Source organism: Odocoileus virginianus, chromosome 11 (assembly GCF_023699985.2).
Source record: "Odocoileus virginianus isolate 20LAN1187 ecotype Illinois chromosome 11, Ovbor_1.2, whole genome shotgun sequence".
NCBI classification, from domain to species: domain Eukaryota; kingdom Metazoa; phylum Chordata; class Mammalia; order Artiodactyla; family Cervidae; genus Odocoileus; species Odocoileus virginianus.
Genome location: NC_069684.1, coordinates 69937794 through 69960784, shown reverse-complemented (window position 1 = coordinate 69960784; position 22991 = coordinate 69937794). Strand labels below are relative to the sequence as shown.

General features: G+C 52.7%; 1 protein-coding gene across 6 annotated transcripts in view; it reads left to right on the top strand.

Moving 5' to 3' along the window:
• Window positions 1-17611, top strand: part of SRGAP2 (SLIT-ROBO Rho GTPase activating protein 2) — a 254198-nt gene extending 236587 nt beyond the window's left edge. For 3 of the 6 annotated variants that reach the window (XM_070474577.1, XM_070474574.1, XM_070474576.1), the window contains exons 18-24: window positions 604-828; window positions 4354-4433; window positions 6474-6654; window positions 8117-8263; window positions 11416-11454; window positions 11650-11974; window positions 14298-17611. In XM_070474577.1, coding sequence (XP_070330678.1) covers window positions 604-828; window positions 4354-4433; window positions 6474-6654; window positions 8117-8263; window positions 11416-11454; window positions 11650-11974; window positions 14298-14681 — 1381 coding nt within the window. In that variant the 3' untranslated portion in view covers window positions 14682-17611. Of the gene's footprint in view, window positions 1-603; window positions 829-4353; window positions 4434-6473; window positions 6655-7403; window positions 8084-8116; window positions 8264-11415; window positions 11455-11649; window positions 11975-14297 lie in introns of those variants that run through there. The other 3 variants (XM_070474579.1, XM_070474578.1, XM_070474580.1) reach the window with 2 other exon arrangements.
• The last annotated feature ends 5380 nt before the right edge of the window (window positions 17612-22991 follow it).

Genomic DNA, 22991 nt, shown 5'->3' with positions numbered 1-22991 from the left:
TACAGTAGAGGAGGATATTCTGAAAATGCAAAACAAGTGCATTAGCTGTTCTAGAAAGGAATTCATGGACTTAATGGAATACAAGAGCTAATTGGTTGGCTATTTATTAAAATAAATCGAGCTTAGAATGGAATATCCCTAATAATTTGATTGTTTTGCTATTTAAGAAGGTGCATGATGCACAGCGCCTGACCACATCTTTACCAGGGCAGCCCAAGGGGCTCCGTCTGCTCTGGCCAGCTTAGTGAGCTGGTCTGTGGGAGCGCATCCAACTCTGCAGAGCAGTGTGTCCTCGAGGCAGGGTGGATTTGGTGGGTAAAGTCCCGGGTGGGAGTAGAAACTGGGGGACAAGTAGGATTTAAACCAGGAGCTGGAGAAAGGGGAAGGGTAGACCTGCAGAGAGGGGCTTTCCTTGTCTCCTGAGAGCCTGTCCCGGTGGTCATTCCCCTTTTGCCCCGCTAACTTTCTAGAAGGGCTCTGGTACCCAGAAAAGCAGGTGACTATGTGGCTCGTCTGTTCTTGCTCCCGGCAGCGCCTCCTGTGATTGCGTTTCCTGGGCATTCATGCGAGTGCGTTTCAGCTTTCACCCTTCTCCTTCTGCAGTTTATCACAGTTCAGTGAAGAGAACATGATGGACCCCTACAACCTCGCCATCTGCTTCGGGCCCTCACTGATGTCGGTGCCTGAGGGCCACGACCAGGTGTCCTGCCAAGCGCACGTGAACGAGCTGATCAAAACCATCATCATCCAACACGAGAATGTCTTCCCCAACCCCCGGGAGCTGGAGGGCCCCGTCTACAGCAGAGGAGGGAGCACGGAGGATTACTGGTAGGGGCTCAGGCTAGGGGAGGGGCGGTGTCACCCGCACCCACTGGCCTGGGTGCCAGATGGCCCAGCGAGGCTGACGGATGCACCCCACTCCTCCCTGCCTCCCCCTTGCAGCGTGTCAGGCCGCTGGGACCCGGAGTGCTGTCGGCCAAGCCCCACTTGACCCAAACCTCGGAGCAAATACCACTTTAGACTGCCTCCCTTCTTCACGTGTGCTGAGTGGCGAGGGACCATTCTGAAAGATGTAATAACAATAGCAGGAACATTAATAATCTCCAGATAAGGAAATTTAATCCGGTTGTACACAGAACTGCTGCTCATTAGACAGCAGTCTCAAGCTCCTGCTCTAGGCTGGCTGTTGTGGGAGGAACAGTCCTGCGTCCAGGGAATTCCTCTCTGATTGGGGAGAGTGCAGATAGGAGACGTAATTTGCTGACTGTGAGTTTATACAGTGCTAATGTAGTAATGATCGCAGACATTTGTGACGAGAAAAGGGGTAAGGTCCCTTTGCGGCAGGTTAGGCCCAGTTTCCCCCAAAAGCAGATTTGTTGTGAGTTTGCCTGGAAACCGAGGTATAAAAGGAATCCTTCTGGCATATCCTTACTAGTCCCTTCCATTAGACAAATAACAAATCACCATTTCCATTTTGCAGGTTAAGTCACTGCAATCTGGAGGCCACTCCGGCGGTGGGGGTCCAACCCTGACTGCTTGACTCAGTGCAGAGTGCCACTCACTGCCCCCCAGTGCCCCTGCATGCCACTTACAGGTCATTTTCCCACTAAATGCAAAGACAGCTGCCCAGTATCCCTCACCGCCTCCTCCCCCTCCCCCTCGCTTCTTTCCCTAAACAGTGGTTCAGCCTGGGCTGAAAGCACAGGCCAGCCCCAGTCAGATTCCATCTGAATTCAACATCTGGAACCAATTCAACCAGCCCCATTGCTGGTGACTGAGGTCGGGGGACAGGGGAGGCGGCTCACTTTATTAGAGGCCAGTCAGTCCGTGCTTCTCCCCGGCGCTCACAGAAGGAGCCTCCAGCCCAAGGAGTGAGGAGAGTGCCAGCCGTACGCCTGCAAACATAAAAAGGCCACTGTCGCAGGGCTCGGTCTTGACTGTCCTGCAGATCCTGGCCTCTGGGGCTGAGCTGGAGAAACCTGGGCTCTCCAGCTCGGAGACGGAGCTTCTGGTCACTCACAGATGGCTTGGTGGGGACCGGGGAGGCGGTTCAGGTCTCGGCCTACTGGCTGGTGGGCTCCAGGGAGCTGTCCTTGTGTATGTGACTTGGAGAGTTGATCTCCCTCGCCTGAGTGTTGAAACGCTGTGGAGTGGTGCTCCCGATTCCTGCCTCACCTCCCTGCTCACGTATCACACCGCGGCAGGCTCTGGACCGCTTCCAGGGCACAGAGCCCTCCACCCGCCGTCCGCTCCCCAGTCCCTGCCCAGCCCGGCAGGGGTGGCACAGCGGGCATAGATGGGAGGGCGCCTGCCTCCCAGGTCTGACATTTGTGGGCAGCCGCTGGGGAAACCGCAGCATTTGTCAGGGGCTGTTACTCCCACAGACTGGGTGGCAGGCCAGAGGCACCCCAGGCTCAAGAGTGGATGACGCTGGGAAGGAGCCGCTGTCTGACCACTGGCTTCCCAGCCACTCAGAAGGCTCTGGCCTCTGCATCTGAAGAGAGAGAAGTGCCCGTGAAGCGAGCTGAGATGGACGCAGGGACCCTGGTGCTGGGCCAGGAGACAGGGCAACCAGGGAAGGGGGGGCCAGGCCCCTGGGCCTCCTGCCACCCCGGCATCATGCTTACCAACCCTGAAACCGGAACCCAGCTTCCCGGGATCACCTGCAGTGTGGCATGCTGGGCTGCTGTTGAGACTGCAGCTGTTTGCAAGGCTGAGGTGAATGGAGCAGGAGAAGCATAGCATTTAGGGCTCAAAGGGACCATTTAAGCCTCAGCTTGCCTTTACCTCAGGGCAGTGGTTTTCCAAGTGGGGTCCACAGACCAACAACACCTGCCTCTCATGGGCTGGTCAGAAATACAAAGGCTCCAGCTCCTCCCAGACGAGTGAATCAGAAACTCTGAGAGTGGGTGAGGCAGTCTGCTTTCCACACGCCATCCAGGGCTCCTTCAAGTTTGAGCTGCTGCCTTAGTGGGTGGCCACACAAGTGAACTTAGAGGCCTGGGGAAAAGTGAGCCTTTGTTTGCCCTGAGCACCCCGGAAACCCTGAGGGTTTCCAGAATGTCACCAAACTCCTTCAGAGGGTCTCAGCCCAGCAAACAGTGAGAAAGTGTACCCACATTTTCTGATAAGGAGGACATTTTCCCACGATGCTCTCTCTTCTGGAGAGCCCGGGATGTCCCGGCTGCTGTTCAGAAGCCCAGAGAGTTCTGTGGTCCTCCCACAGTATTCTCTGGGGTCTGGAGAGCCTCCATAAACCGGCTCGCTTCACACGGGGTGAGGGCCCATCTCATGAAGAGGGAGGGGCTGTAACTTAGCCCGCACACACGCTTACAGAGGCTCAAAGTTGAAAACTGAAGCCAGGATGTGGGGTTGAGGGATGGCAGTGTCTCCATGGAACTGCCTGAGGAGACTCACTTGTTACTCCCTGCTGCCAGAGGAAGAAGCCGTAGGGATGAACAGACTTTTCTCTGCTTCTCGGGAGGTGAGCGCTTCCTTGTGCTGTTCCCCCAGTGCTCTGCAGTCCAGGAGATCAGGGATAGAAAGAACTTTCCTAATGACTTCCCTGCTCATTCTCTGTTCTCTGCCCCGGATGATCTTAGGCTCCATGAATTTTGTCAGGAGCTTGACCGAGCTCACATGCCCTGCCCTTTGCAGAGTCTGGCCCACAGCCAGCTTTCTTCCCCTGCTCTTGTTTCCCACTCACTCCTATGACTCACCTCCTACTTTCTCACCAGTACTAAACCACAGAGCAGCCAGAGACATCAAGCAAAATGAGAAAGAAGGAAAGAAAGCACTGCTTATTAATCACCCCTTCTTATTTCACTGAATCCTCACACAACTCTGTGAGAAATACAGAGGTATATAGACCATGATCCTCAATTTATAAATACAGAGGTATATAGACCATTATCCTCAATAGATTAAGTAGCTGAGGCTTAAAGAAATTAAGTAATTGCCCAGGATCACACAGCTACCAGGTGTCAGAGCTGGTTTTCGGATCCAGTTGTATCCGATGCTAAAGCCCAGTTTTTCCCTTCCACCTTGCTACCACCAGGAACTAATTCACCTAAAGAAATGGGCCTTGAGGAGCTGAGTCACTCTATATTTTTGAGAAGATTTCTAAGTTGAAATAAGGTTCCCTTTGTGTCAAGATGTTTGTAAGTTCCATGTAGTCTCCAGTAGTTTTTGTAGCAGGAGCTAGCCTAGAGACTTCCCAGAGCCCTGTGTTTCAATATAAGCATCTGCCTGTAGTGTGTGATCAGGACTCGAGAGTGTAGGGTAGATTCCATGCCCAAGGAAGCTGTGTGAAAAAGAAGGTAAGAATTTTGGTTCCTCTTGCTTCTGTTGCAGTGACAGCCCTCACGGAGAGACTACCTCGGCTGAAGACTCAACCCAGGATGTGACCACAGAGCACCACACCAGTGATGACGGTACGAGCCCCAAGCGGGGTCCCCGGGCCGCTGGGGCGTGAAGCAGGACGGAGCGGTGACACATCCTGTGCTCCTGCTGACCACTCCCGCCCTGCAGTCTCCCGGGAGCTGCCCCCAGCTCTCCTGGCTCCCACGCTCACTCCATCCCTTTCTTGGAGGGACAGCCCAACCCTCAGGTCGAGGAGTCTCTGTTTAGAGCAGAGGTGCAGGGCTGGACCTCAGCCCTCCGCCCTCTCGCCCCAGCTCCCTGCGCCTCACCCACCTCCCAGCTCCGGTGTCATCTGGCTGTCTCGCCAGCATACTGCCGGTCCCTTGTCACAGCCCAGACTCCTGCCAGGTAGCTGGAGACCAAAGTGAAGGAGTGCTCACTCGAAAACCAGAGAGCCTGGGGAATAGTGAAGCTGGATGCCAAGAACCCAGCAGAAGCAAGCCAGAGTGGGGTGGGAATCAGGACGCAGAAACCACATGCTCTCACGCCTGCCGACTGGAAAAATTGACCCTTTCCAAAGCGCAGACATGCACTGCGCGGCCTGGCGGGTGTGCGTCGAGAGCTGGAATGCACAGCTGTCGTCCGTGGGCCTTGGCGGTGCCCATGATTTATTAGGGTCTGTCCGGCCAGCACATTCCCTGTCTTGCCAACAGTTCTGCACCTCCATTTCTGGATCGCCTGGGCTCTGGAAGTCTCGGCAGCTGACAGGGGGCCTCAGAATTTTCTGGGCACGAGAACGAAATGGCACAATCTTCAGTGTTCCCTGCTCCCTGCCTTGCCATGAATTCTGCAAACCTAGGCCAGTTTTTAAAGGAGAAAAAAAAAAATTAGGATTGCTTATTTGGCTCCTAAGTTCAAATGGATCAATATGATAATTTGCCACACAGTGGGAGGACAGTCAATGAACTAGGGAAATCTGTATTTGATTAGAGCCTAGTGTTCCCCGGCACTGCCAAAGGCTTTATGTCTTATCTCTTACTCCCTAATGAAATTGATAGAGCTGCTATTTAATAGTTAAGAAAACTGAGGCCAGAGACAAACCCAAGGCTGTACGGAACTGAGCCTGGGATATTTAGACAGGCCTGCTGTAGTGAATTCTCCAGCAGACCCAACAGCCCTGAGTGCCTAGGTGTGGTCTTGTTTGAGAGCAGTGTTTCTTTCCACGACTCAGAATATCTGACTTTAACCCTAGGTTCCTGATTTCTGGGATCTTTCTTTTTGCTCTCCAACCTCTACCTGCAGCCCAGAGCAGCCCATGAGATGATAGAGTAGTAACAGTGACTGATACAGGCCTCGCTTACTCTGGGCCCGCACTGTTCTGAGCACTTTTACAAATGGTTATTTATTGACTCCTCATGCCGACTTCATGAAAAAGGCACTATTCTTATCCTCGTTTTATACACGAGGAAATGGAAGCTTATACAGAAGTACATTGCCTTTGTAAACCTCTGTTAATTTTTCAAATCACTTCAATGTGTATTTTTCCATGTATTGGTCACAAAATATAGTTCCATGTTTTGCTCTTTGGAAAGCTGATTAGGTAAGTTATTTTCTCTCTGTAGAGACTAAAAGTTCATGTTCTAGTAAGGGGAATGGATAACCTAAATAGATTATTTAAAATGCAATAATAAGTGTTCTAAATTAATGGGGTTATTTTACAGCCAAAAAGGAAATAATGCTTACAACTACAGTATGGCAGGTTCGATGATAGGGGTTGGCATAAAGCACTATGGAAACACAAAGGAAGTTACTCGAGGAAGCAAGCAATGTTTGAGTTGTGACTCAGTGTGTTTCATCAGGCAGGTGAAAGAGAAAGAGGGATTCCAGGTGGAGGGAACAGCAGGAGCAAGGGCAAGGAAGGGCATGCAAGTGCTTTCAGGGGTTTGCACCATCTGCTCAGGAGTCACTGGCTATTGTATGTCATCCGTGACTTATGCTCACAGTAGCTTATCTTCCCACCACCGTGAGTTCAGTTAACTGGGCTCTTCCACCCCAGTTGCCGAGTCTGTGAGTCCAAGCAGCCTGTGTTTCCTTCTCTCCACCCCTCTCAGAGTGTGAGCCCATCGAGGCCATTGCCAAGTTTGACTATGTGGGCCGCACAGCCCGAGAGCTGTCCTTCAAGAAGGGGGCATCTTTGCTGCTTTACCAGCGGGCTTCCGACGACTGGTGGGAAGGCCGGCACAACGGCATCGACGGTCTCATCCCCCATCAGTACATCGTGGTCCAAGACACGTACGTTGGGCGCCCTGCACCCTTAGGGGCCCCTGGCCGCCCTGTGGGAGTGAGTCCTCACTTCTGGAGCCCGGGAGGGTGAGGGAGACCAGCCCTAGGGGGCGCCAGCACGGCCTGCGAGCGCTGCTCTTCCTTGGAAAGGTGCCCAGTGTCAGAGACTCGGGGGAAAATTGTTTTCAATCTCTCCACTCTACTCCTCTGCCAGTCACATCTCCGCCATCCCCAGCCCATGCTCATCCATGTTTATACCTGATGAGTGATAATGAGGGCTAATTATTCGACCACTTACAGTTCCTTTCTGGAACGATCAGGTTGGGAAAACATTTTGATTTCTCTTTCCCTTTTTTTTTTAAAACAATCGTGTTCACCCCAACCTGTTGGGTCACTGATGGCACTTTTCCACTTGTAAATGAAAATGTTGAGCTCATTTTCTAGTAGAAATGTAGCTTAAGCAGCTTTGTGGAAATAACCCAGCTCGTTTAATGAGGTTGATTTGGAGAAAGACAGGGGAGAGGAGGGGGAGGAACGTCGGGGAGCCGAGGGCTGTGGGGCGATCACAGACAGACTTCCTCGCATGGGCTGTCTGTGGAGTCCTGCCCCTTGAGGCCGTGTCTCCCCGTCAGGAAGGCTTTTCCCCGTAGCCCCCCAGACCTGCCCTCATGCCCTAGCACCCCGCCTCTGCCCCCGACTCCCCTTGGATACGATGCTGTCAGTGTTTTTAGTCCTTCCCTTAATATTATTTTTTAAAGGTTGATATCCTGAATGAGTCTGCACCCTCCCAAGCCTCTCCCCGGCTCGCTCTGCGGGGAAGTCCTCTCTCTGTTGATAACATCGCATACCTGGTGGCCGTCTGTGCGCGGACAGGACCCTCCCAAATTTAGCATTATGACTTCACCACAGGACCGAGAGAAGATGAATTGTGGGGGAGAAGGGGCTTTCTTTGTCATCAGTAGCCAGAGGGGCCGGGAGAGCAGTGGCGAGAAGTGGGACCGGCTTGGACGCTCTAAGCGGGGCTGGATGCTCTACGACAGAGTGTGGCGGGGTCCTGCCTCAACGCCGGCACCTCCAGAGCCGCAGCAGAGCTGACTGTCCCTCCCCAGCGCTGCTCGGGACCTGAGCACATAAACCGCAACCTGCAGGAAGGTGGCCTGGCACAGCGGCCCCAGGAGAGCAGCGAGGGGTAGAAGGCAGATGCCGCGAATCCAGGTGTCCCCTAGCCAAGCTTTCCGGAGGAGCTGAGGACCCCGCAGGACTCGACAGGATTATTTATTTGTATTTAAGCGACCCTCCAGAGGCCCGTAGCTCCCCTTGCCTCCGCTCCCCGAGCCCAGCCAGGCGTCGCTGCTGCCTCAGAGCCGTTGCGGGGTCGCGTGTGTGTTGGGGGGCCATCTTGCCGATTTAACACTGCTTTTTGTGTTGTTGTTTCCCCCTCCTCCCTGCCTGCCTGCCCCTCCTGCCCCAGCGAGGACGGTGTCGTGGAGAGGTCCAGCCCCAAGTCTGAGATTGAGGTCATTTCTGAGCCACCTGAAGAAAAGGTGACAGCCAGAGCGGGGGCCAGCTGTCCCAGTGGGGGTCATGTAGCCGATATTTATCTTGCAAACATCAACAAGTAAGCTCTGCTTTTCATTTTCTGCTCCCCTGAATGACTTGCGACACCCCGCCTCGCCCTCTGGCCTAACCACCCCCTCCGTCCCTGTGCTGCGCGTAGGGCCCCCGCTGCCTGGCCCGACCGCTTGCATGTGCCCGCGGCTGTCGCAGGCCAGACAGGGCCGAGGAGACGTCCGCAGGCCCGGCGCGGCCGTCGCCCTGAGGCCCGGGTACACGCTGCTGTCCCCGCGGCGGCTGTCCGCTCAGACCTTCCCGGCCGTCCAACTGCTAAAACTCTGGCCAAAGCTGCAGTCACTTCACGCAGCTTAGTTTTGTACTGTTTCTCAGAGGCGCCTTCTTGTTTTCAGTTTTGACTCCAATAATAGTGACGTCTTCCTTGGCCCTGTCTGTTCAAAAATCCAAAGTCTCATGTGTCTGCAGCCAGGTTCACGTTGCCCCCGATGGTCTATTTTCCCGCGTGTCTGTCTCCCCCTCGTCCTGCGTTCACTCCCCTGGAGGAAAGGAAACCACTCCCCACCCCCACAGAAAGCTCCGTCCTGAGATCTTCATTCATTGTCTAACGCCGGCTCCCTCTCCCCTTGCCCTTTCACACCAGAAGGAATAACTTGCCATTTTCCCCTACCGCTTTAGCCAGTGTATGATCCTACCCTACTAGTCCTCGTGCAGATGCCCACTTCCATCCAGCAGGCTCGTAACTCTGGCCCCCGGCTTTCCTTGTGGCTGTTAGCAACATCCTGGGGTTTTTACTCCACTCACGCCCGATCTGGCCGTCTAGAGGGATTCCACGCCCGTGTGCTGCTGCCTCCCTTAGAGACATTCAGGTTATTGGAGAACTAATCTCATCTCAAGGGGCCAGACACCAAGTCCCAAAGCCTACAGACCTCTTTCCGCCAGACCCTGAAACCTGGCCCAGTGCCAGCAGGATGACAAGCCCCAGGGCGCTCCCGATGAATATGGATTGGCGATGATGTACAGCTTTTATTCCCCTCTGGCTTTGGAGGAATGAAATGATTTGCACATTGAAAACCTGTTAACCGTAGCCTCTGGATACTGAAACTGGAAGGAGAATAAAAGATGCTTGTTGTTTTTAAACTGCACCAGGTCGCCCAGATCTCTTGGCTTTATTCCAACCAGACGGTAGCAGGGGGAGTGTTTGGGGCACGTGGCTCTTTTCCATCTCTTTCACCCTCTTCTTCATAAAGTAGCTGATTCAGCTCACTTAGCCAGTATAGTTCTAATTTAAATCAGACTGGTAAAAAAGACTGAGGATTTTATTCATTTCCCTCCAGCTTCATATCCTGTTGGGAGGGCCAGCTAGTAAAACGTTAACTGTGGGCTGATCGCATTTTCTTCCTTATTTACAAGTCTGTGTTAATTATAAGCCTATAATCATAAGGTCGTAAGCCTATAATTAACCCAGAAACCAAGGCAAGGTCGGTAAAGGGAGAGTTAGCTAATTAGTCGGGTACATATTTTTAAGCCGTCATATATTTGTTGCCATTTGTACAAAGGAATTGTAGAGAGTAGTAGCCAGAACAGTCAACAGATGAACATCTGGTACAGTTCCTGTGAACTCCTTGGTTGGGGTATCAGGATGGGCTCTTGGAGGACATGGTCTGCCCAGACTACCCGCTGGTCAGGGGTGAGCAGCGGTTCCCCGGCACATCTTGCCCTTCGGACTGATTCAGCCGCGCCTCCCACCCCACTCACCTCTCCCCGCAGTGCTCCTTCTCTCCTGAGTGCCCTGGGTTCTCTCTTGTCCCTGGACCTTCCCATCTGCTGTCTCCTCACCCAATCGATTCTCCTCCCTTCAAGACTCAATCTGACAATTGACCTCTTTGGGGAAGCCTTTCTGACACCCCCGAATTCCTCAGGGCTGAGTTAGGTGCCCTTATTCTGTATTCCCAAAGCAATCTCAGGACCCAAGCTGGACTCAGATCCCTTGAAACCAGGAGCCCTATCTCCCTGTCTTTATATCCTGGGGGCCTGGACCACACCAGCTACTCCATATGTCTGCCTCCTCAGCAGTTTTGGCCTTGTGAGTCAGCCCTCCTCAAGTGGAAAGAGGAAATCAGCAAAGAGTTACCAGGGTGTGGCCTTTCATTTCAGCTCCACACATTTACTGAGCACCTGCTGCCGTGCTGAGTCATTCAGAGAGGAATGAGATGTTCCCTGCCTGGAGTGCTCGGTCTGGCAAGGTGAACACCATCACACAGGGAACTAAAAAGTGGTTCCACAGACGCCCTGAAGGAACAGAACCGAGAGGGATCGAGTCTGCCTACCACTGGGGGTGGGTGCCAGAAAAGACTTTGTAGAGGAAGAAAAGTCATTTCAACTGGACCTTATAAGACTGAGGACATCCTTTATCCACTCAAGAGTGGCTGACCCCCAAGGCTAAAGCTACTGAGGGCAGGCAGCTTCATGAGTGGCAACAATGTGCCAGATCCCATTTATGACGAGAAAGACCTCCCCAGTGAATAAGACCAGGACTGGCTAGAATCCTGGCCCTGCCCCAAGGACTAGCTCCTTATCTTGAGGGTCTACCATGCTGGGCCTTCCTTTCTTCCATCCCCAACTCCCACCTCAGCCTCAGAGGCCCCTAGTAGATTCAAGATCAGAGCTGCCCAGTGGCCATCCCAAACCAAAAGTTTCATTGCCTCTTACTTTAGATCTTTTAAATCTGATTCCAAGAGATAATGAAATTACTCGGCAGTAGGCAACACCCGTATGAGTAGGATTCTGCCAAACCATTTCATCTGAGAGCCTTAGTAGGCCGAAACAAATTGACTCAGAGCCTGGGTTCAGCCCAGTGCTGGGTGACTTAGGGTCATATAGATGTATTCCCAGCCTAGAAAATGCACAAGTGTGGCCCGAGCTGTGTAGCATTGCAGCCTCCATGTCTGCAGAGTAAGCAACGACAGCCTCTTGCCAAAGCCCAAAATAATTACAGTCTCGTCAGTGGACAAAGAAACATGCTAAAATCTGGTAAAGTCAGCTCTCCTTTTACCATCAGTTCCCTATCTACTTGGTAATGGAGAGACTTTTTTCCTATCTGGGGCCTGGTTTCCACTCAAAGCAGGCAATGGAGGGTGCCTTTTCATGAGTCTGTCTCCCATTAGAAACTTTCACTTAATCAGACATTTCTTCTGACAGCACCTTACATCTCAAGAACTCAAAGCCTATGACCACCAAGTAAGTATCCGTTTCTCCTTTGCCCAGGTCGGGGGTGGCAGGGGGAAAGACCCAGAGAAATCCAGGGAAGGTGAAACAAGAGTCCTCTCCTTCCCGGAGTCCCTGGGTGCCCACACCTGCCTCTGTCTCACTCATCCTGGCTTCCTCGGAGCCAGGGCTCCCTGATGACACTGCCCTCTCTGTTTGTCATTGAAGGCAAAGGAAGCGGCCAGAATCTGGGAGCATCCGGAAAACGTTTCGGAGCGATGGCCACGGGCTGAGCAGTTCCCTGACTGATTCCGCCTCCCCGGGGGTGGGGGCTAGCTGCCGCCCGTCTTCCCAGCCCATCCTGAGCCAGAGCCTCCCCAAGGAAGGGCCGGATAAGTGTTCCATCAGTGGGCATGGAAGCCTCAACTCCATCAGCCGCCACTCGTCGCTGAAGAATCGGCTGGACAGTCCACAGATCCGGAAGACAGTGACAGCAGGAAGGTCAAAAAGCTTCAATAACCACCGGCCCATGGACCCTGAGGTCATTGCACAGGTAACTAGGGGCTCTTGGGCAAATAGGTACCATGAGTCTATGCTCGTCACTGCTGCTTATGTCGTCCACACTCATGACGGCGAGACTTGAGTCAGAAATGTGCCTTGTACATTATATGCTGAGTTCAGGCTCTGTCGGACACCTAGACCTGATAACATGACTTTCCAAGAAATTCATTGACCCCTCTCTCCCCAGAAAGAACTCAAAGACAGAATAAAAGAATGCAGGTTTCTTGCTCATACATGGGCTATTTGCAAACCTGTTGTAATTTTTAAAGCTAGTAGTTACAGATGGAGAATTTCTGATGGAACCCATTCAGCCCAAGTTTTGAGACTTGAGACCCTGGTAGATTTCAGTGAAATTGCCCAAATGGTGAGACTCAGAGGTGGTTCTGGCCACCTTTTCATATCCGTATGCCATCTTCATCATCCCTGAGGCTAATCTCTGTTCCTAGTGATAGACCAATGGCCAATCAATAATCTGTTCCTGGTTGTGAAGGACCCAGATTACTCTGCCACTGGGAACTTGGGTACCAGAAAGGTTTCCAACCCAGGCTTCCAGAGACAGTGGAGATGAGCCCCCTGGTTACAGGGTCTTCTGTCCATGTATGCATCAAACTGACAAATCTCTGTTTTCCATGAAATTATTAGAGATCCAGCCCTAACTCTAAAAATCCGACTCTCGGGGCCACTCCAAGCAGTTCACTCAGACGTCTCTCCCAACTCTATAACTTTCATTAGACCAGGTAGGAACTGAGGGCTCACTGCTGCCCTTTTTTGTCTCAACTGAGTTGAGAATCTCCTCACCCCAACTTCCAGGGGGCAATAGAGACTGGGTGTGGTCTCTATTGGCTTAATTGTGGTGCTCTGCTTAGGGAGGGTGTACCTGGCAAGCACAGTATTAAGCTATGGGCCTGAGATGTCCTGCTTGGCTAGCCTTCTGTTTTCGTGTCTCCCCTTAAGCTCTTGGCTGCAATCCGCCTTGCACTCCAGGAATCCTCCCAGCTCCCTCTTTGGCCAGGTGTTAGGGATGTCAGAATACCTACATATCTGGGATAGCTACATACATAACCTTAGCTGCAGAGCAGGACCAAGGAGGGAGACAGAGTTCTTTCTGAACAATTTTAAGGTTTGAGAGCATCAGAGGAATGAGTGAAATTGAACCACTGTCAACAGAAAGCATGGATCACCCTATAGGCCTCTGCTTAAAACTTGCAATTTTTCCATGTGAGTTTAATCCCAAGGGAGGAGTCGTGTTGTTGTTTGGGGGTGCCAGACAGAGTATGTGGAGAGGAGGGGAGGAAGCTGGGAGGTCTTCCTGGGAGGCAGCTGGCTGCATACAAAGGGTCTTTGGTTCTGCCTTGAGCCCCTGAGGTAGGGCTGCTGTTTCCTACTATCTGGTGTAGTGACCTGATGGAGATTGGCCTATGTGGGCTCTGGCGCCCCCTCCTGGTCACTCCTTGGTCCCCTCCCATGGTGATGGGTGGAAGGAAATGGCTTCATCAAGATGGACACTCTCATGGGGTAGGTGGGGTAGGGGGTGGGGGTGGGGGAGTGTCCTGATGAATACTCGGGACCAGGGCTCTCCAACCCTCCCTCAGCCCTTGAGGAGGAAGGACTAACTCTCATAACCTTTGGCCTTTAAATTCCAAGATAACAAAGATCAAACTTCATCTCTACCACTTTAAAAAAAAGATATTTTATTTTGTACAGTTTCAAGGAAAAGTAGAATATTTATCCCGTGGATATTGAATCCCATGTACTCATGACCAAACTCCTGGCCACTCCTAACTCATCCACCTTTCTACTCCCTGCTGGATTACATGTCATCTCATCCAGGTGGCTCAGTGGTAAAGAATCTGCCTGCCAAGCAGGAGACGTGGGTTCGATCCTTTGGTCGGGAATATTCCCTGGAGAAAGCAATGGCAACCCACTCCAGTATTCTTGCCTGGGAGATTCCAGGGACAGAGGGGCCTGCTGGGCTCTAGTCCATGGGGTTGCAAAAGAGTCAGACATGACTTAGCAACTAAACAACAATATCCAGAGATACATCAGTGCATGTGTGTAAAACCTGAGGGCTGTATTTAAAAAGAATCTCAACCACTGTCTCTAAAGCTGGGTGGGGGTGGGGAACCTCATGAGAATGAAAGTCTTCCCCTCCCATCTGAACACCCACATGTTAAAGGGTTTGGGCCGGATAAAATCACCTGGACATCTCCTTGCAGGGGGTTTCTCCACGATTCAGCCCACGTTGTTGGAACAGGACCTTGGCAGGGGCGCTTCTCTCTCCGTGAGCCTCACGCCCTCCTTTCTCCCGTCCGCAGGATATTGAGGCAACCATGAACTCTGCCCTGAATGAGCTGCGGGAGCTGGAGCGGCAGAGCAGCGTCAAGCACGCGCCGGACGTGGTTCTGGACACCTTGGAGCCCCTCAAGACCTCCCCCGTGGTGGCACCCACCTCGGAGCCCTCCAGCCCGCTGCACGCCCAGCTGCTCAAGGACCCCGAGCCGGCCTTCCAGCGCAGCGCCAGCACAGCGGGGGACATCGCCTGCGCCTTCCGGCCCGTCAAGTCTGTCAAGATGGCGGCGCCGCTCAAGCCTCCGGCCACGCGGCCCAAGCCCGCCGTCTTCCCCAAAACGAACGCCACCAGCCCGGGCGTCGGCTCCTCCGCCTCCCCACAGTCCGCTGACAAGTCTTGTACTGTCTGAGGGGCGTAATTTAATTCTCCTAGACAAGGGGACTAGAGGGACTGACTGTTATTAAAAACCTTCCTATTTAACTAGTTGGGGACTTCAGTTGAAACTTAGGTTCTAAGTTGTTCTTGCCTTCCCGTCACCCAAAACCTTGAGAATGACGCCCTCGGTATCGCCCTGCCCCCGGCCCCCTGCCGCACCCTGCCGTCGTAACCCAGCCAGCTACAGTACATGCAGTCCTTAGGTTAGCCGGAGATGGATGTGTCCACCATCAGTCACTGTGAAGCCTGGTGAGGCCGGTCACGGGCCCTGGGCTAGCGGCCCGACCCCGCGGACACTGGCCGCCGAGCCAGACGGCCGGCCGCCGGCAGGACTCTCGGTGGCGTCTTGTTTGGGTACTGATTATGGAGGATCATATACAGTCCATGCTCCGTTTTACACACACACACACACACACACACACACACGTAGGTTTTTCTAGTCTCTGGCATGTGTAGCCTCCCCTGGTCCTAGATAGACCGTCTCTTTGTAAGTTATTGCGGCAGTTCACACAGCAGCCACCAGGGGTCTCTGTTTCCGTTACAAATCTCATTCTGTTTGGGCCAGAAGACCTAGCCTTTGCAATCTCTCCGTCATACGAAATCTAGCAGGATGGGACTCGATCCTGTAAACTGTCTGGGGTTGGGACTTTCTGTCTTCTTTCTATTGGTGTGAATTGGTCATTGGTGTTTGCTTTTGCTCTCCTCCATTCTCTGGAACTACAACCCATTCTTATTATGGAACTTCTGAAGTTTTTCTGAATGTATAGACATTTCTCGGGGTCCTATCTTTGTGTCTGATGGACCATTTTCCATTTAAGACATTTTCCTGTATAAGACAGTTTTATAGTTGGTTCCTTTTAGGGTAAAGAGTCTTAAGACAGTTCTATTGTATTTGTGGCAGGTTTGGAAAAGGTAAGAAATGGGTCCCTCCTCCCGCTTTTTGGGGTACTTAAGACATAAGATTTATTACCCTATTAAAAATTAAATTCAGCTTTGCTAATCCAAAAATCGTTCCCAAATGAAAATTTATTCTAAGTTTACCCCCTAGTTGGGTCATTCTACAAGGTCTCTCTTCAGGGACCAATGGGGCTTAGGGAGCCCTAGTTAGATTAAAGAGAGACAGAGCCCCTTAAAACTGATCTCTATTTATCTGGACAAGGACAACTAAGAGAACTCTGGCCTCATGGGCTTTAAAATCTTTCCAAGGCCTGAATGTAAGAAAATCAAAAATTGGATGCTGACTCTTTTGGACTCTCTTTGGCCTTTATGGTTCTCCTCCAAAAAGCAAAAAAGCTTCTCTGCTTTAATCACTCTCCAGATCTGGTCCCAGCTCCCCCAACTCTCCCAGCATCATGCTGTCCCAAGGAGATCAGACCTAGGGATGCGCTCGCCCCAGGCTCATGGGTCTCAGACGACTACTTGAGTTAAAGCTGAAACTCATTCCTCTTCTCGGTTTTCTGGTGTGTTTAAAGCTGCGCTTTTTGCCTTGTTTCTCACAGTTTAGGAAAGATAGTGGGTTGCCATTCGGATAGGAAAATCTAAATTGTCTTAACTTTGGCCTAAAAGATCCTTTTCGAATCAACATTTGGAAGCTGATAGTCATCTCTATGGAAAGCGGTAGAATTTTCCTCCTTCAGCGTGAAGGAAAAGAGGAGCTCTATGGAAAGTTGCTAGTTAGAAAAGCAGCCTGCAGCATCAGGAAAGTCATCCCACAGGCCAGGATGGAAAGATGAAGAGCTCCTTCAGTGAGCGTGTCAGCCTGTGGGAGGCAACCCACAGTCCTCCGGATTCTCAGCTTCTTTGCTCTGTGTGGTGGCCTGACCTGTCTGTCACCGGAACTTACGCAGGCCCTGAGCCAACGGAGGGCTTTCATAGCCAAGGATCTGTTTCCTTGCTGAAAATGAAACCCCACCCTTCACTTGACATTCCTTCTGATCCGACTGGTCAAAATTGGTGCCCATACCTGCCCTTTTCCTCTTTTCCTGGCACGTCCTTCTCTCAAGAAAGAAAAGGCAAAGCTTCCCTAATGACAACACCTTGGACCTGTTCGGTTGCTCCTGCCTTAGGTCTCTTTCAGCCCTGCACCTGACTTGCGTTCACCATCCCCGCGGTCAGGGCCCATCTGCTGATCTGCATCATGGACTGGACGGTGTGTGAGTGCTCATCTGCTACCCCCTCTCCGGGCGCTGAGTTGTCTTCCCCTCTCTGGTGCTCCTGACACCGATGAGATGGTCCTGCCCTGAGGACTAGGAACCCCAGGAGGAGAGTCCTCGTCAGAGCTCATTGCGATCAACTGGAATCGAGGTTACACACTGTGATTTTTACACCGAAAAGCCAAGCAGAGCTGGCCACCCGGGGTCTCGGGAGACCAGTCTTCCTCAGATTAGCTTCCTAAACCAGCATGATGCTTCAAAGAGCCCCACTCTGCCCCTGGAGGCCTGGATCCTTTTCCTGGTGTGGACTCGGATGGGTCAGTCTTTGGGACACAGAGGTGGGGTGGAGCTACCAGCATCCCAGTTTGGAAAAGAGAGGAGTTTGCAGCCAGCAGCCTGTAAACTGGAAACACTGGTCTCAGCCAACCTCCTCAGGGCGCCCTGGTTTCTCCCCAAAGAGATGAGGAGAGATGACGCCAGCAACAGGATGAACAGACCACTGGAAGGGCTGGTGCATACGTACTATGTTCAGAAGAGAAGTTAGATCTTCCAGGGAATTGCAATGTTGTGACGTCTGACTTGTATGTCACGTTTGTGTAAAATGGTATATTCTTTAAAATAGTGTTGATAACTGGAATATTGTATGTATGCTTGGAGATGCTTTGTGTGAACCTAAGACTGTCACTCAACAGATGTTGGATTGGGGAAAATCCAAAGCACAACTTCTAAATAAAATACATTTTTAGGTTTCGATGCTGCAGTTTCTGTCCCTTCTCCACTCCTTGACATCTCCAATCCAGGAGTCCCACTGCCCGGGGGGGATTTTGATTCGTCTGCAGGTTAATAGAGCCCTGCCTGACAACAGGAGAGATGGGGAGACCTCAGGAGCCAGCCATGTCCTCCCTTCCCCAGCAAGACACAGCAGAGGTGCGCCTGGAGTGTGGATTTTTCCCCCAGCATTTTCATCTAGCCCATGTGTGGAAGCTAAGAGACTGTGTAGCAAGTCTTCCAGCCTCTCCATTGGGCAGTCTGTTGCCATGAGAACCGTTTCCTTCACAGAATCCACCTCCCCTGTTTTCAGTGAGGGCTGTTCTCATTTCTGTCTCTAGTCAGATTTCCCCACTTGCAGGAGTGGAGCCTGCAAAGTTGCTTGGAAGCTTTACCAGCCACAGCCGAGGTTGACTGAAGGTTTTATTTCTTCCACAATCAAAGCCCAGGGTCATTCTGCCCTTGGCAGCCCCCTGCCTCTGCAAGGAGGGCTGACACACGTGTTTGTGCTGCTGGCGCGGGGTGGGAGGCGATGCTTTCTTCTCCCTCAGATTTTGACTCTAGCAGATCATAAATTCAAGGGTGACGTTATTCAAAGGTAATCATTTGAAATGCATCCTGGCGCCCCCTCGGGCCCACACTTATATTTAGTGAGCTTATTCTAATACTAGAAGCCCCTGGGGTGAATCAGATCTCATACCTAATGTTCAAGGGTCACACAGGGTATCCTATCCCAGACATGTTACATCCTCTCTTAGGTCTGCCATTGCCACCTGTTTTTGGTATATTTTTTGTTTGCTTTCTCATGCCCTTCTAACATGTCATCTCTTCTCCCTCATTTTATCATAAAGCTCCTTGATCCTCTCTTGCTGGGCCCTTGGTCTTGGTTAAGTCAGAGTTGAAGCTGTTCTGCCTCCCTGTGCTGTGGATGAGTTATCACTCCTAAGAGTAGGTTACAAGCTGTGAGATGGAGCTCGTGCTTACGCTGCAAGCAGAGGACCCAAAAAGCCTTTTCAGGGAGTCCTAAGGCATCGGCCAGAGAAGGCACTGGCGACCCACTCCAGTGCTCTTGCCTGGAGAATCCCATGGACGGAGGAGCCTGGTGGGCTGCAGTCCATGGGGTCACTGAGAGTCAGACTCGACTTAGCAGCTTCACTTTCACTTTTCACTTTCCTGCATTGGAGAAGGAAATGACAACCTACTCCAGTGTTCTTGCCTGGAGACCCCCAGGGACAGGGGAGCCTGGTGGGCTGCCGTTTATGGGGTCGCGGAGAGTCGGACACGATTGAACTGGCTTAGCAGCAGCAGCAAGGCATAGGCGGGTGATCCTTTTGGGGTCCCCTTATCTCACATATTCTGATGGGAGCATGATAGAAACTGGTGACAATGAACACCGTCAAAAAACACTCATTTCGTCTAAATAGAAACCAAAAAAGAAGACCAGGTGGGTCTAAATTTAGGAAATAGTCTTTATGATGATCTAACTTAAATGTGTATATCCAAGGGCGTATGAAGCTTTCTTTCACTCAGGAGTCAGAAACCCTGCATATTACATATGCCAAAGACTTTCACTAGTCAGTTAAGCCTCACTGTGCACCAAGCACTGTGATACAGTATTGAACAGGAGAAACAGATAATAGAGCTTTCTGGTTTCAGGGAGGACAGAGAAATAAGCAAAATAAGTGTTACCCTAAAAATAAGATAGTGAGTGCCAGGGGAAAGAAGTAGAAAATTACTCAAGAATTCTGCTTGGCCTGGTCAAACTGAAATGAGTATTAGGCATCCGGGAGGAAATATCAAATAACTCTTGGATATGGAGATTTAGAGACAGGTCACACCTGAACACAAATTTAGAAGCTATTATGTTATAGACGTATTCCAACTAGGAGATTCCCGGGAAGAACACACAAAGGGGGAAAAGAGAAGGCCCCAATAATTAGAGATCCAGCGGAGAATAAGGAGCCAGCAGAGAGGGCAACAGGAGCAAGTGATAGAGGCAGGTGGCTGGGGAGTCACAGAAATCCCAGGGAGAAGTGCTTCAACAAGGATTGGCTGTCGTATGCTGCGGGGTAGATGAGGCCAGTGGAGAAAGGTCATGCTTGTCAACAGCACCTGCCTTAGAGAGGAAACAAATTGACCGGAGTGAGTTGGCAGCACACGGGAAGGGTCGGGACAGGGAGTCAAACTGCTGGCAGTTCATTCAAGGCTTTCCTTTGAATGCTTAGTCACTCAGTTGTGTCCCACTCTGCCACCCCAGGGACTGCAGCCCGCCAGGCTCCCCTGTCCATGGGGATTCTCCAGGCAAGAATCCGGGAGTGACTTGCCATTTCCTTCTCTAGGCTGCTTTGATTGAGGGGGCACATCAAAAGGTGTCAAGGGCCCAGGTTTTTCTTTTTAAAATGGACAATGTGGGGGCAGGTTTGCTCAAGGGCAGGACTCAGTAGAATGAGGGTGAAATTTCAGAGCACAGATGGAAGGGCCGCCCAGCCAGAGAAGCTGTGCTTCATCCATCTCAGGGGAGGGTAGGTGGGGAGTGGAGGTGGGGTGGGAAGATGAAGGTGTTGCCTGTCCATCGCTTCTTTATTTCCAGCAAAGTTAGAGGCAAAGCCTCTAGGTGAGCGCGTGGGAGATTTAGGTCTGGAGATTTAGGAGGATGAGTGAAGTGCTCCCTTTTCCACACCAAGGACGACCACACGCGGTGGCTGGTGAGCCCCCACCACACCTTCTCCCGCCGCCAGCAGCCCAGCCCTCCTTCCCCTGCCCAGAGCTCCTCCGAGAACTGCTCGCCAGCCCTTCAGAAATGTCTGCTGAGGACTCGCTGCTCCCGCTTCCACAAAGCCCCACCTCGCCTTGCCTCTCCTCTCCTCTAAGGCGCTGGGCAGGTGAGGCAGCTGACAAACAGCTGAGCAGTGGGCCCCGCACCTCGTTTTGCTCCCACACCGAGTGGATGACAACGGTCAAGGGCTTGCTCAAGGCTAGTGAGTCGCAACTCAGACCTCAGACAGCAAAGCCCTGTCCTTCCCGTGACACCTCTCCGCCTCCCTCTGGAGCAGCAGACGTGCGCTTTCTCCCTGAGAGATGCCATCAGAGACCGCCAGCACCGCACCTCGGGTCCTTCTGCTTCCTCTGAATTGCCACTTCTACGTCGATGACGGCTCAGAGCCACTTGGGAGAATGTGACGAGGCCCTCACAGGCTCCCTCAGAAGCCCGCCAGCATCCTGACTGCCACAGGGGCCCAGCTGGGACCAGCGGCCCCAAACCACAGGCCAGACACTCGCTCATTCTGTCCACAGAGAAGTGTGACCTCCCAGAGGCCAGCGCAGCTCGGAGTGTCCCCTCGTGGCAGCCCCCCACCCACCGCACACCCCTGGGCTTCTGCAGGCTTTCCCGCCATCTGCAATGCGGAACCTCCAACCCCCTCGTCTCCCTCCTCCCTTCAGAGTCTGCTGAGTATCTTTTCTCCTCACAAACCCTCCTTGGGCATCAACAGTCCCTCCTCCCTGCAGCCCCCCTCCGCCAAGTTCACAAAGTCCCTCCCTGCTGTCGCCTCTTTCCCACGCTCCTGGCAGTGGGACTGGGGGCGCCTAGGTCTCCCCTTCCGTCTTCAGCACACAGCGCCCACAGGGCCAGCTTCCTGGTAGATGCTAGACACACAGCCATCACACCCGTGAGCAAGGGTGCTGGTGAGGACCAGACAGGCTCACTCGGGGCAGATGAGGCGAGCTTTAGTCATAGGCTGGCGAAGTTGCAAATCTCAGTGACTTAAAACAACAAAGGTAGACTTCTCAGCAAGGTTACACATCCCTTCCTTGTGGGCCAGCAGGGGGTGGGCGGGGGGCTCTTCTCCATGGTCCCTCAAGGACCCAGACTGATCACCACATCTGACAGTCACACTGTCACAGGGGCTGGCGGGGGGCGGGAGGGGGAGCGGGGTTTCTAAATCAGCGATTAAATGCTTTGGTTAAGAAAACACGTGGGGACTTCCCTGGCAGCGTAGTGTATAAGAATCCACCTGCCAATGCAGGAGACACAGGTTCAATCCCTGGTCCAGGAAGATTCCACAGGTTGCAGAAGCAGCTAAGCCTGTGTGCCACGACCACTGAGCCTGAGCTCTAGAGGCTGCAGGCGGCAGCTACTGAGGCCCATGCGTCTAGAGCCTGTGCCCTGCCACAAAAGAAGCCACCTCACAGCAACCAGGAGTAGCCTCTGTTTGCTGCAACAGGAGAAACTCCATGCAAAGCAACAAATACCCAGTGCAGCAAAAAAAAAAGGGGGGGGGGGGAATGACAGCAAAAAAATTTAAAGAAAGGAAACAATAAAGTAAGTTAAGAAAGTAGAAATCACATGGCCCCGCCAAATCAGAGGGTCTCAAGGAAGTACAAGTTCTACCGTATAGCAGGCAGGGGAAAAGCTGGGAATCCTGAGTGCAGAACAGGAGGTCTGAGGGACGTTTCTCCTGGTCCTGCTGCGGCAGGGCAGCCCCTCTGGGTAACGCCAGTACCTCTGCCTGCGGGGGTGGGGGCAGGGAGAGGCACCTCTGAGATCACCGGCTCCTGTCCCCGGTGTCACTGGGCTGGGGGTGGGGCCGCCCAGGAAACCAGCAGGTGTGGCGTGGGAAAGTCCCTCCAGCTTTCTACTGAAACATGGAATTTCCTGGCTTTAACCATTTCTTATCCACTGCCATCTGGGAGCTGGCCAGAGCTGGGCAGACCTCTCCAGCCTTCTCGGAACTTGACCTGGGGATCTGGAGTCCAACTGGGCTGTTGGCACACCTGGGTCCAGCCTCAGCTGGTCTCTGAAGATCATGGGCGAACTCCCGAAGGTGTGTGAACCTCGGCGACCTCAGTGTCTGTACGGCACTGTGCAGTTCCCCAGGCATTCCCAAGTGGGCTGTCACCCTCACACGCGGCGGGGTAAATGGGACTGTCCTCAGGCCTTGGGTGAGAAGACCGTCTGGCAGGGGTCTGTGCTGTGCGCCAGGTCACCCTGGAGGGCATAACCTGGGCTCCGGCGCTTCCTCGCAGACCTCTGCAGGCTCCCTGGAAAGACAGTCAGACCAAACTCCTAGAAGTGGCTGGCCGAAGGTCCTGGACCTCCCTGGGCTCCTGGGTGTGGGAGGCTGGCTTTCCCAGGTTAACTGGCCCAACCTGCTCTGTAGACTGTGGGCTGAGTTCCAAAAACGTCCCTGCTCGGGCGAACCACAGGGAGATACAGAAATAGCAGCCCGTGGCCCACCACAGCTGCCCAGCCTCAGTGCCTGGCCTCTTTCGTGGCTCAGACCCGGGTTCTGTCTCCTGCACTTGGGAACTCAGAGCATCCTCTTTCTCCTTCCTGCCGGGGTGGTGGCGGCAGCCGGCTGCCT